The following is a 12,526-nucleotide window of genomic DNA, read 5'->3' as shown; positions in this document are numbered from 1 at the left end:
ATAATGCGTAAAACAAATTCATTAAAACTCCACAGGAAATTATTAAGATCCATAAAAACCCCTAAAAGGCATTTTCTAATCCCCCTGTTGTAAGCCTTCTCTTTCCACTGTCTCTCCTTTTGTTTGCTTTCATCATGCTTGTCAAGTCTAATTGAGATCAAAATCTGGCAGTGTTTGGTCCTTTCATTGATGTCTAAGGCACACTGCATGATCACTGTGCTGCAGCAATAGTAGTAATTAGCTGGTTTGGCTCATTAGTTATGTACCATCTGAGTTCTGCTTGTCCTCACATATTGAAGGTGTATTTTTAAAACCTAGAGTAAGGAAAGCAGGTTCCTTGATTGGGCAACTAGTGGAATAAGGATTAATTGAAAAGCCAGAAAATATGTGTAAAAGATTAGGCTATAGTCTGAGTCAAAATTGCAATTTTACCAAGACACAAATTGATTATTTAGTAGATTCTGCATGCTTGAAATAAGTCATAAATTCACCACTACTGATGAGAGGTAGATACTAGGTAATACAATGTGGTTATAAGGGTACACACTGCAGTAACTACCAATGATGGGCATGTAAGAGGAAGAGGACTTGACTTTGTCTCGTTTGTCCTGAGTCTTTCATCTTCAGCTGTATTAGACTTTAAAACCAGAAATAAGTTGAGTAAATTTAAGATTCTTTTTACTTGAATTTGATGCCACTTGCCTTAGCTTTCTAGACTGCCACATCCTTAGGTTCTTTTCAACAAAGCTGGCTTTTGCTGCTTCTCAAAATTATGAGCAAGGGAGGTGTCAGTTTTGTGGTTTAGTTGGTCTGAAGCTATCTGCATGTCTAACATGGGCACATGATGTGAACCTCAATGACAGAACTCAGATTTGTCACTCAGATCCCCAGAGAGCAGTTAATACTGAGATTGTAATCTGATAGACTAACTATAGTGCAAGCATCCTCTGCAGGTTTTTTCCCCCCTCCAATGGCCTCTAAAGTAAATTCTATTTTTTGTCCCACATAGCTTTTTGAGAATATACAACTATGCTAATGTGCTTAACAGAGCATAAGCGTGAGAGGTTAATAGCTGGAAAGAAAAACTTATCATTAGATACCAGGGGAAGGCACTGTTACAACAAAACCCACACAGAAGGAAAACATTTCTGCTTGTTCTGAACAACAGTCTAACAGGACTGATGCCTGTGTTAGGCAAGTATGTTATGGTTGAGATTTTCAAGAGTTGTGAGAGGACAGAAACTGGACCATCCTTTCTTGTAAGGAACTCTGGTTGCTTCTTCTAAGTTATACTGGACAAAATTCAAGAATGTCTTGTAGCATTAATTCTAATTAAAATATTGAAGCAAGTATTTAAAAATCTTGGCACTAGAGTGAAAAATGCTCTGTTCTCCAAGTTCTAAATAGAGCAGTAAAACAATTGCAGCAGCTAATGGGAGAGGATGAGAGGCAGAATGAGCAGTTCTTTGTTCAGGTGATCTGCCTGTTTATATATTTCCTGATGAAGCTGTAACTGATCATGAGACATCTATCTGTAACATGTAATTGAAGAGAGCAGAAGATCCATTTCCCAAGACATACAAAGCAGACAGACTGCTGCTCCCCAGTAGCAGCTTCTCATTTCTTCATGATTCTAATCTTGCTGTGCTTCATGTCAGCTTTGGTCATTGAACTGCTAGTCATTAATATAATTTAGACCACACATGTCGCAGTAAACTAACTCACCCAAAAGGGATCAGTTTTGTGGTTTAGTGAATTAAATTGTGCCCCAGAAAGGGGCTAATACTTGCCAGCACTATGCAGAAGAAAACAAGCTGTTGTTTTGAGCTGGGAGAAATGGGCAGGAAGGAAAGTGACATTTCTCATTTGACAGCAGCAAATTACGTTGGAGCGAAATGACCATGATTTTGCAGCCTAATTTTAGTTTTATTTAAATATCTTTAATCACTTCATCCTTTTTATGTCAGCAAACCCCAGGTTTTACCATGCTGATTTTTAGAAGATTGGATAATAGCATAACATTAAAAAAAACCCTAAAACAACCAAAACCCAAAATAAAGCAACCCACCAAAACTGGAGTATAATTCATTCTTTTCCAAAAGGAGTTTACATGAACAAATACAGATGTATCACTGTGGCCATCTTTTCCCCCCCCCTTTTGTAGCCTGTGCAAGATTTTTTTCCCAAGTATTTGTGTCAGCTTTCAGTTCTAGGCATGAGTTATTGTTACAGATCAGATGAAGGATAATGGGTACAGTAGGAAAACCTAGAATGAGTAATGATCAATACTCATGTAGCTATCCAAAGTAGCTGAAACAACAATATAGAAACCAACTCAGAGTATAAACTGGATTTTAAAATTCTTTGTTTTAATAGGGGATGCTGGTAGAACAGGTAAGGAAACTTTTTTGACTTCCTTTGCATTTTCACTTTTAAAAATCATTCCAATCTGCTAACTCCACAATATACTACACTTTCAAAGGATTTTCTTTGAACATTCAATTTCCAGATGTCTTTAAATTTTTATACGAAATAAATCCTCTAATCTGGAGGCACAGTTCATGTATTAATCATGCTCATAATGGTCAGAGGAAGCTGGTCAAAACCTTGACACCTGAATTGTTCTCCCTGTATTGGTTTGAAAGAGTGAAACAAAAAATTCTTCCATATAGGTGTCCTTTGGGGGAGGCTTCAGTTGTTTCAGATCTCCCCCTTTTCTTCTTCCCTATTACTACTGGTGTTTGCCATCTCTCCTCCATACCTAAGGAAGTAATAGGATCTGGTCCTTTGCTGTGGGTCACTGGTGCAGTCAGAGCTGTCTTTCAGTTTAGTCTGGATTTCCCTTCCCCTCTTCACCAGACAAAGATCAATCTAAGTAAGGAAATCCCTTGAGAGAGTGGAAAGCTAGAAGCTAGTTCTTCACCCAAGGTAAGTGAGGAGTTGTGCCTGTAGCGTGAGATGAACAAACTATCTGTAAATGAGAGCAGGAACACGAGCTGAAAGGGGGTTCACTTTTCTTCTCACCCAGGCAAGAGGGTTAAGCAGCCAAGGGCCAGCTGTGCTGTACTTGCACTAACACCTGTTAACCTGCAGGTATCAATGAACATGAAGCCTCAGCATCATGTGCCTTGGTGTAGGATGTTGTTTGTACCAGGTAGTTGTATCTTGCAGGTGTGTTCAGGTGAGTTCAGTGTCAGACCTGGCCTTTGCAGCTGCAGTGAGGTGAGCAGAACACGCTGGCTCGGGCTTGGCCAGCAGTTCCCATAGCTTCAGGCTTGCTCAGAGTCTGGAGAGAACCAGGAGCCAGGTGGAGTTTACCTATATTTGCCTCTTTAAAAGACAGCACAGATAAGTAGAGTTCATATCCAGGCCTGGTTAAATCTCATTTCTTACTGCACCACTGGGCATTGTTCTCAAGTAGAAGGTATGCAAAATACCATTTCTTACCTTTCCTTTGTCAGCTTTAGTTATTTTTGAGGTACTTAAAGGAAAATTTAATTAATTTCAATCATTTATCTTCCCTGAGTACCTCTTTTAACTGCTTCCAGGAGAGTCTAATCACCTAAAAAATCAATATTCTTTTTGCTCTTGGTCTCTGAGAGGGTATGATGTCTCCTGCTAAAATCCACAGGATTGTCATGTATTTAAGAGGGCATTTGTTCAGGATACAAAGTTTTCAAAGGGTTCTCTTAAGTGGAAGTCATGGTGGTAGAGCTTGAGATTCATTTTGCTTGATTTGCTAAGTGAAGCCGATTAAGTTGGTACCATTGGAAAGATGGAAACTCACTGATAAGATTTCTCCTGAGGAAATCTCTGACAGAAATGTAGTGGGAATGTGTTCTGAGCATGCCCTCAGAAGGTTATGGCTCTGCTGTCCACATGTCCTGTTGACTGGCTTCCATCAGGCATTCAGACTGAGAGTATCTGTGAAGACAGCCTGTGTGTGACTAAGTGCATAAACAAAATACTCTCTTTTGTGCTCTTTTGTTTGCACCACCAGTTTGTCACAGTCTGAAATTGGAATTGTGTTTTGAATTTTTTTTTTTTCCCCTCTTATGAGCCTTAGCTGTCCTTTAAAAAAAACCAATTTGACATCAGTAGCTCCTGAAACAGTTCAGTGTTACTCTGGCATTTCTTCTTGATGCAAGACACTGAGATTGCCCAAAATATTACCAGATTTCTGACTGTGCTGATTTTTGAAACTCTGTATTGTTCCCCATAGATTATGTATTTCCATTCTGTTTCTCACCTTCCTGTTTTTCTGGATGAATGGTATTTTGCTATTTCACCCGCTCTGGTTTTCTCACTTGCTTTTGAAAGTAAAATATTAGAAGAGAGTCTGAACTCCTGTTCTGGGGCTATAAACCATCGTTTCAGGCCGTCATAAGAGTAACACGTCAGGGAAACAAATCTTGGCTCTTTATGAGCATGACTAAATGAGCACCCATTACTCCAGGCTAGAGGGTGTCATATTTGTCTGGGTGGAATAAGGGTAGAGGGAAATGATACAGTAACTTTTACCTTGACTGTTGCAGTGCAGTTCACATTGATCTATGAAGGGGGGAGAAGGCGGCAAAGCCAGCTCTTTGAGCACTTTTATGTATTTTCACTTCCCATCTTTGAACTTGCTGATCTTACTCTAGACAGTGTGATTTTCAAGAGATTTGTTCAAATCATTGGTCAGAGAGGATAATAGCTTTCTGGAGTTGTGCAGAATGGCTGCACTGTTTCAGGATACAGGCTCTGCTTCCAGGTCTTTCCATAATTCTGAGAAATTGGAAGGCTCTGAAATGCTCCCATAAAGTCCTTTTCTTCCTTTAGAGCTCTGTTTCTCTGGGCATTACATTACTGTGCCACCTTAGTTTGGGAAGTATATGTGCTGGCATGATAATTGTGTTTTACAGCAAAAGCTTTCCCGTTCCATGCTGGAACTGTAAATAAAAATGCAAACAAGTGTGCCAAGTATGGACCAAATTATTACGTACCTCTTCTGGAAACTGAATGTTAGTTGGCTTAATTGTCTGTAAAAGCATCTTGTTTAAGTAGCATAATATTTTTATGGGAAAATGGCATGGCCTAAAAGTATGCTCCATCATAATTTTCTTTTTCTTACTAGATTGTAGAGGGAATGAAGAAGAACAAATGGAGTATTGAGAATATTGCCTTTGGATCTGGTGGAGCTTTGTTGCAGAAACTAACCAGAGACCTCTTAAACTGTTCCTTCAAATGTAGTTACGTGGTGACCAACGGCCTTGGGGTATGTCTCTGTACAACTTCTACCACTCTGCTTTCAGTAGAGGCCTCCCCACTTGAAAACCTGTTTGTCATTTCCTGTTACATTACCACCATCTGCATTAGGTCCCACAAAGCCCTTTCCTCCTAAAAAAATCCTATCCATTTTAGGTGAACGTCTTCAAAGATCCTGTAGCCGATCCCAACAAAAGGTCAAAGAAAGGACGGCTGTCATTGCATAGGACACCTGCTGGAGAGTATGTGACACTTGAGGAAGGCAAGGGAGATCTGGAAGAGTATGGACAGGTAAGAATTTTCAAAATCTATTGCATCATCATGCAAAAATAGACTGATAAAAAGGAGGTAATAACTTAATTTCAGAATTTATTTCTGATCTGTCATTTTGTTCAACTCCCATCTTATTACCTCAAAAATTACCTCAGTACCAGATTTGGTAACAGCAGAATGTTAGAATGACAGTTGAATGTTCAGGTTTTACAATTACAGATCTTTCTCTTTTGCTTGTCTTCAGAAACATGAGAACATTACTGCTTTTCCCCAAAACTCAAACCTCAGTGCTGCAGAATATATACTGGCCAGGTAGTTTTGTTTGGCCTATATTGCACAATTTGAGTAGTTGACCCTAGCTGGAGGTGGAGCAGGGACAGCTGTAACTAAAATGTGTTTCTACTTCCCCACTGAGATTTTTTTTAAAATAGTTCCTTCAGGAGTTAATGCTCTGTACACAGAGTAGTTCCACAGTTTTTAAAGATGCAAATTTGAACCAGGAATTCAGTTTCCCTGTGAATTCTTTGCAATTGCAGAATGGAATGCTATTTCTGTGAAATAAGCACAAACTTTATGCCAATCTCAGACTTTCAATTTGATATGTCTTGTGTTTCAGCATCCAACAATGAATCATTAAACTGCATTTGAGTCTCTTCCCAAGTTAAGAGGACTGAAAAAAAGTTGCCAAATTGCACTTCTAAAAGCAGAAGTTGAACGTTTTGTGATATACAGAAACTGTTTTTGTACTACTAGGCGGAAGATATTACTAGGCACACTGTTTTACATAACAGTAAGCATAAAACTTAAATCTCTGAGAAATTTCAAGGTGAAAAAACCCCAAGTTACACACACTGGAGATATTCTGCTCTGGACACAAAGATCTTATATAAATTTGAAATGTTTTTCTATGTGCATATTCATGTACATATGTTAATGATGAACGTTCATAAATATGTTGAGAGGGAAGGACCTAATGGTGAGAAATCTCTTCAGCACGAACTACAAGATTTTGGCTCTGAAATTAGGCCGTATGTTGTCCCTTCAGTTTTGTTAGGTGAAATTATTTGTCAATTTTTTTTTTTTTGTCCCAGGAAATTATAGAGGGTCATTGGTGTGGTACCAGTTCTGGGGCTCCCTGGAAACAAGAGGGCAGTGTACCCTTCTGTGGGCCCATTTCTCTAAAGCCACAGGTCCTTGCAGTGATCACCGAGTGCAGAGACTGCTCAGTGTTGCTGCTGTGCTGACTTTAGCTGACAGCTGTTCTCATTGCCCTTCCAGTGTGCTGTGTGCAAGCCCTTCCTGATATGCTGTTTTACAAAATATATGAGTAAAGGGCACAGTGAAGAAAGATACTTAATTTTTTTTCTAGAGGAAAAAGAATTCTTCATTTAAACCTCTATAATTGACTTGTATTTGACTGTTTGCACGTCACCTTTCTTACAAACTGCTCTAGCAAGATGTATTTCACGTGTATTTGGCTTTGGCCAGATGTAGATACCACGCTTGAGGGACTAGTCAGCACAAAGCTGCTGTCTGTGCACAGGATGACCCAAACCCTTTGTTCTGTGTAACCATTAGTGAAAGGTGTCAGAAGAACCTGTAAAGATTTGGTATCTTGACAGTCTAAAGTTCCAACCTTACCAGACTGGATTTATGGGCTTGCTTTTGAGTTTGTGTAACCTGTGTTTGCCAAATCACTCTTGCTAAAACAGCGATCTTTCTTGCAGGACCTGCTTCACACTGTATTTAAGAATGGAAAGGTAACAAAGTCATATTCATTTGATGAAGTAAGACAAAATGCCAGGCTGAAGAACAGTGAATTACAAACAGTGTCTCACTAAGTTCCATTCCATGTCTGTGTATGTGTGTGTAACTAGTTCGTACTGCATAGCTACTGGTTTATTGTACAGATTTGTGTGTTTGTGTTTTATGACATTGTAGCCAAATTATTTGTTGGTTTATGGACATACTGCCCTATCTTTTGCCAGACTTTAGAGGATGAAATCAGGAAATGGTACTTGTGAAACATATTTAATGCTAAAGTGTGCTTTTTAGGGCCCTTTGCCAGTAGTGATTCAATCTGGTATTGATCTTTTCACAAATGAAACAGAACTAAGAAACTTTTTTATATATAACAGAATATCACAAAATGGATTTACATAAAATTATCATGATTGCTTTATGTTTATATTTAACTTGTATTTTTGTACAAACAAGATTGTGTAAAATATATTTAAAGTTTCAATAATTAAGTCTTTCCAACTTTTCATGATTTTTACGAGCACAGACTTTCAAGAAAATATTTAGCGGGGGGGAATCCATTGCCTTTTGTCCATTAATCAGCAAATAAAACATGGCCTTAAAAGTTTGTTGTGACATTGTTCCATTTGACAACTAAATCAGGACTCGTATCTCCTTAAGATCCCATAGAGTTGCTGACCTCACCATTTCTTGTAGTTGTCTGTATTAGTAAATCTGCATTAAACAATATTGCTGTTCTTACTAGAAGGTTTAGGTATTACAGACCTTGCTGGCACAGTAAGGTATGTAAGTGAAATGCCAAATTTGAAAGGATTCTCTTCTGCAATTTAACTTGCCAAGTCTGTCCCACTTGGTATATGCACCTCAGTATTTTAAGAGTAAGATTTTTAAGAAATCTCCTCTTCTATAGAATATATGTGTAAAATACTGAAATATGAAAGCGGTGTATTTTAAAGTAATTACACTTCTGGGTTTATTTTTCATATACTGTAAGTGACATGAATTTAAAGCAAAATACTGGACTGGGTAGTGCACTTTTTTACTTTTTTGTATTTTTTTCATTGATTTGCCTTTTGTCAGACTGGATGTTAAATTGTAAAAATGTTTAACTATTTTTGTTAACAACTCTAATAAAACTATGCTAGCCAAACTCCTACATGAATGGCAGACCTGTTTCCCCTACTCGCCCCATCCGTTTGGGGTGAGGAGGGGCTTTTTTTTTGCAGAGGGTAATTGTAAACCAATGTGTTTGAGAGATAATTTTGAACTGTCTGCACTTGATTGTATTTGCTCTCTGCATATGCTTGATATGAGTATCTGCTGGAAAATGAAAATGTTGAGGATTTTATTTGAGAAGCTATGTAGTAACCTCTGAAATATTTGATAATACTGTAGGATGGCTCTCACTAGAAAAGTACCTCCCTTACTTAAAAACAAAAGACAACAGCAAAAGCAAACAGTTCCTGTTCTGCTGGCAATCAGCTATCAGCCAATTGCTTAATATACTGATGTAATTAATGCTTCTAATTAGTAGATGATGCTACTGGAAAATGCTAAAGCCTAAAATAATTTAAGCCTACAAAATTTTATAAAATGTGCTTTTAAAGGAAGATTGAAAAGCCATACTTCATTGTTCTTACTCTCTCACCAAAAAGGGCCACATCAAAGCATCCATAATATTTCCAGGGTTTGTGGTTAAGATATTTATGCCCAGTCTCAATAGTTCTTGTTAATAAAAACCTGTTTTTCACTTGTAGTGTATGTAATTATACATTTAAGTGACGTATTGTTTCAAGAATAGTGTTTTAGGTAAAACTCTAAATGCTGACCTTTCACACTGAGGAACTGCCTTCCCTTAGCTATTAATTATATTGTTTGGTTTTGGCCAGGAAAGATTTTGAATCTGGACTTAGGATCAGTAGCAGGTAAATAGTACAGAGCCTATTTCACTCTTCCACATGTGTACTAGGGAATTTTATGATGTATGGTTTAAAAACCAATAAAGTAAATGCTGCTTTCATTCTGTACCAATAAAAATTTTGATAACTATTGACTACCCATAAGTGATATTTTTGTACTTGAGAACTGAGGATATACTGTGGAAGTACTGTCTTCATGTGTACCGTGAAATACATTATAATTGTTCAGTAGTGTCTAAAACTTTTCAGCTTATTAATTGGAAACTCAGAGCAAATTCTCTACTTGTGTATGTCACTTTTAGAAAGTTGTAACATCACTCATTTTATTAAATGTTAACTTTAAAAGGGGGAAAAAAAAAAAGAAAACCACCTGGTGCTATTCAGACCTGAACACTTGTCTCTTTGCGTTTGGCAGTTTGACATGCTGGGCATCAAGGAGTTGGCAGAAATTACTGCAGAGCTTGAACCATACAATATCCTAATTCTTCCACATGAAAGCAAACAGAATGTTTGTTTGCTTTAAATTACTAGATTTGTAGTCATTGATATATTTTAATTATCCCCATTTCATAATATAAGACAGTCTTTGTATTTAAAAATAGGAATTGGGAATTTTGTGTTTAATACTCTGGTTTGTAACCACATTTAGCATAAGAAATGGATTTTGTAAGACTACTTTTTTTCTTCAGCTGCATGATTATACAAAAAAAGATACTTTTTTTGGTACTTTGAAAGATCTGAGGAGAGAACAGAAGAGTATTTAACTGTTTGGTTTGTCAAAATCAAAACAAAGCTTAAACAGTTCTTTTCTTATAGGTTTTTACATTCCTTCTTGTTTAGTGAAGAATAAGTATTCCTCACTTAAATCCTCTGTTAAAGCAATTTTAATGTACTTGGCATCAACTACCAGTATGTAATACACATGGAAATAAAGTTTAGTTCTGGCAGTGAAAATCATAGCCATCTGACTGTGTCTGAAAGTTCTGATGTTGGGCATCAGATGTCATCCCATGCTCTTTGTTGCCAAACACATGCCAGAGCAGGGCTGTGTTGGCATTGCATTCCTCTAAGGAGAGCTGCTCAGCTGCCTTGCAGACAGTTTGGGGTTAAATAAATTTACAACCAGCTCAGTTCTAGGGAAGGGAAAGCAAACTGGGCACTTTTTTTTCTTTTTGGGGGGTGTGGGTGGTTTAGGGGATTTGGTTTGGTTTTCTTGCTCCTTTTTTTTTTTTTTTTGGGGGGGTGGGTTTGGTGTTTTGTTTTGGGGTTGGTGGGTTTTTTGGGGTTTTTTTTGGGGGGGGAGGTGGTTTTGGAGGGTGTGTTTGTTTGTTTGTTTTTGTGGGGGGTTTTTTCTTGTTTTGTTTGGGGTTTTTGGGGTTTTTTTTTTGTGTGACTGCATCTGTGGTTCAGCATTTTATCTGTCTGTGCTTAAAAGTAAGGCACTTGGTTTGGAATTTGATTTAAGAACTTATCCTCTATATTTGACATAATTCTTTCCCAAATAAAGTTTCATTATTTTAAAGTTTAAGTCACTGGAATGCTTGTTTAGAGGCAGATTTAACCATCAGTGTTGCATCCTTCAGTTTGCTGCATTACTGTGAAAAATAATGTCAGCTCTTCAGCAGCGAGTCCTTTGGAAAGGATTTTTGTAACTCGAAGAAGTTGCACTAATTCCTGCGTGACTTTAGGTTGCGTGACTTTAGGTTGCAGCAGGTATCTTACCAGCACCAATATATCAGTAAGGGTGGATAAGGCACCTCCTGTAATGGTACCCCATCTGTTGCTGGTCCCCTCAGCTCTTCCTGTACTGTAGAAAGGTGCTCTTGTAGCCCACAGTAACACTTGAATTTGGAGGTTCTGTGTTGGAGTCCAGGGCATTCCTTTGGTTGCCCTGGAAGGTCAGGGACTTGGACAGGGGGGGTCTGGGACCCTGGCACAGAGCCCAGAGGGACATTGGCTTTGACCCCAGTCCATGGGAAAGGCTTCCTACGCTGCAAGACGAATTACAGGCCACAAGAGTGTGAAAGATAGTAGTTTAGCTTATCACAGGGTGAAAAACAGTAGGTTTGGGTTTTTAGTATGGAAGTGGATGGGAGCAAGATGGAGGATTTTGGGCGTTGTCTCTTGCTTCTTCTTTCTTCTTCATTCACTCCATTTTCTGCAGTGACGGTGGCACAAAGTAGTTTAAAGAGACTGGGTCAAAGTAGAGATGATAAGTGATAAGTATTAGTGATAATAATTAGTGATAAGTGATTAGTATAAGTGATAGGTATTGGCAAATAATAATAAATAAAGAGCACATACCAATTAGTATAAGAGGCAGTGATGTCCCAGTGCGGGAGGAGTCGTCAGATGCCCGAGCAGCTGCACAGATCTTAGTTGGGCACTGAGGAAATTGTAAGATAAGAAACAATAAACAGCATGCAACCTTGAAAATCAGAACCTGAAGACTCAGTCTCTTTCTTGCATCTGGCTCAGAGCTTTGCAGAGGGCAACAAGACTCTAAAACCACCTGAATCTCGGGACAAAAATCTGAGAGTTCTGTTACATGATTTACAGGGAGCACGCACAACCCAAGTGCCAGGCGCGCTCCTCCTTCCTTGTCCTGCTGTTACACCCAGGATCTCCAGCACTCCAGATTTTCTCACTCTGGCTGGCCTTTGTGCAAGCTAAGTCACTTACCAACCATGAGTGTGTGGTGGTGGCTCCCAGGTCATCTGCAAGAAATGAGCAGGGAAATTCCAGGCCTTGGCCTCTGCAGAAGGCGAGGGATTCACAGGAAGGGCCTTAATTATGTCCTCCAATCCTACTGTAACAATTAAAATAACTGCTGAGCTGCTTGAGGCAGGGTGCATTTATACAATGGTAATTGCATCTCTGCCTGGAAATGTTTGGGTTTCTGTGAAAGGGTCCCATAGGTCCACAAATTTGTGAATATCTGAGTGAGAGATCATCCTCTTAAACCTCATGGATAGGGGCCTAATGTGGAGAATTGCATGCCTTCTAAATAACCAGGTGATCAGAAATAAAGAAATAATGATATTAAAGATGCTTTGTTAAGTCGTGCTTACTAAAATCGTTGCTCTCCGTGGATGTTTTGTTCTTGGAGGGGGTTTCCTGTTTTACTAGCAGCACAGCTGATCTTGGTAATGATTTTAAAACACCCTTCACAGAAAGATGTTTGGTTTTAATTAATCAAAAGGAATGAAAAGCACTTAGCAATAGAGTGTTTCCAAAAAGTGTTTTACTGTGGCACCATTTTTTTTTCTTGGAAGGTACCCTGGTGTCTGGTGTAATACAATCCAGAGCAATTCAGAAAATATGGG

General features: G+C 38.5%; 1 protein-coding gene across 2 annotated transcripts in view; it reads left to right on the top strand.

Moving 5' to 3' along the window:
• The window catches only part of NAMPT (nicotinamide phosphoribosyltransferase), a 31,472-nt gene extending 21,313 nt beyond the window's left edge, over window positions 1-10,159 (top strand). Inside the window, exons 9-12 of one of the 2 annotated variants that reach the window (XM_040061581.2) lie at window positions 2,377-2,394; window positions 5,117-5,257; window positions 5,404-5,538; window positions 7,248-10,159. In XM_040061581.2, the coding sequence (XP_039917515.1) occupies window positions 2,377-2,394; window positions 5,117-5,257; window positions 5,404-5,538; window positions 7,248-7,361 (408 nt within the window). In that variant the 3' untranslated portion in view covers window positions 7,362-10,159. The remainder of the gene's footprint in view (window positions 1-2,376; window positions 2,395-5,116; window positions 5,258-5,403; window positions 5,539-7,247) is intronic. The other variant, XM_040061582.2, reaches the window with a different exon arrangement.
• The last annotated feature ends 2,367 nt before the right edge of the window (window positions 10,160-12,526 follow it).

Source organism: Hirundo rustica, chromosome 4, assembly GCF_015227805.2.
Source record: "Hirundo rustica isolate bHirRus1 chromosome 4, bHirRus1.pri.v3, whole genome shotgun sequence".
NCBI classification, from domain to species: domain Eukaryota; kingdom Metazoa; phylum Chordata; class Aves; order Passeriformes; family Hirundinidae; genus Hirundo; species Hirundo rustica.
The sequence above is the reverse complement of the archived record's forward strand: the minus strand, read 5'-3'. Positions and strand labels throughout refer to the sequence as shown.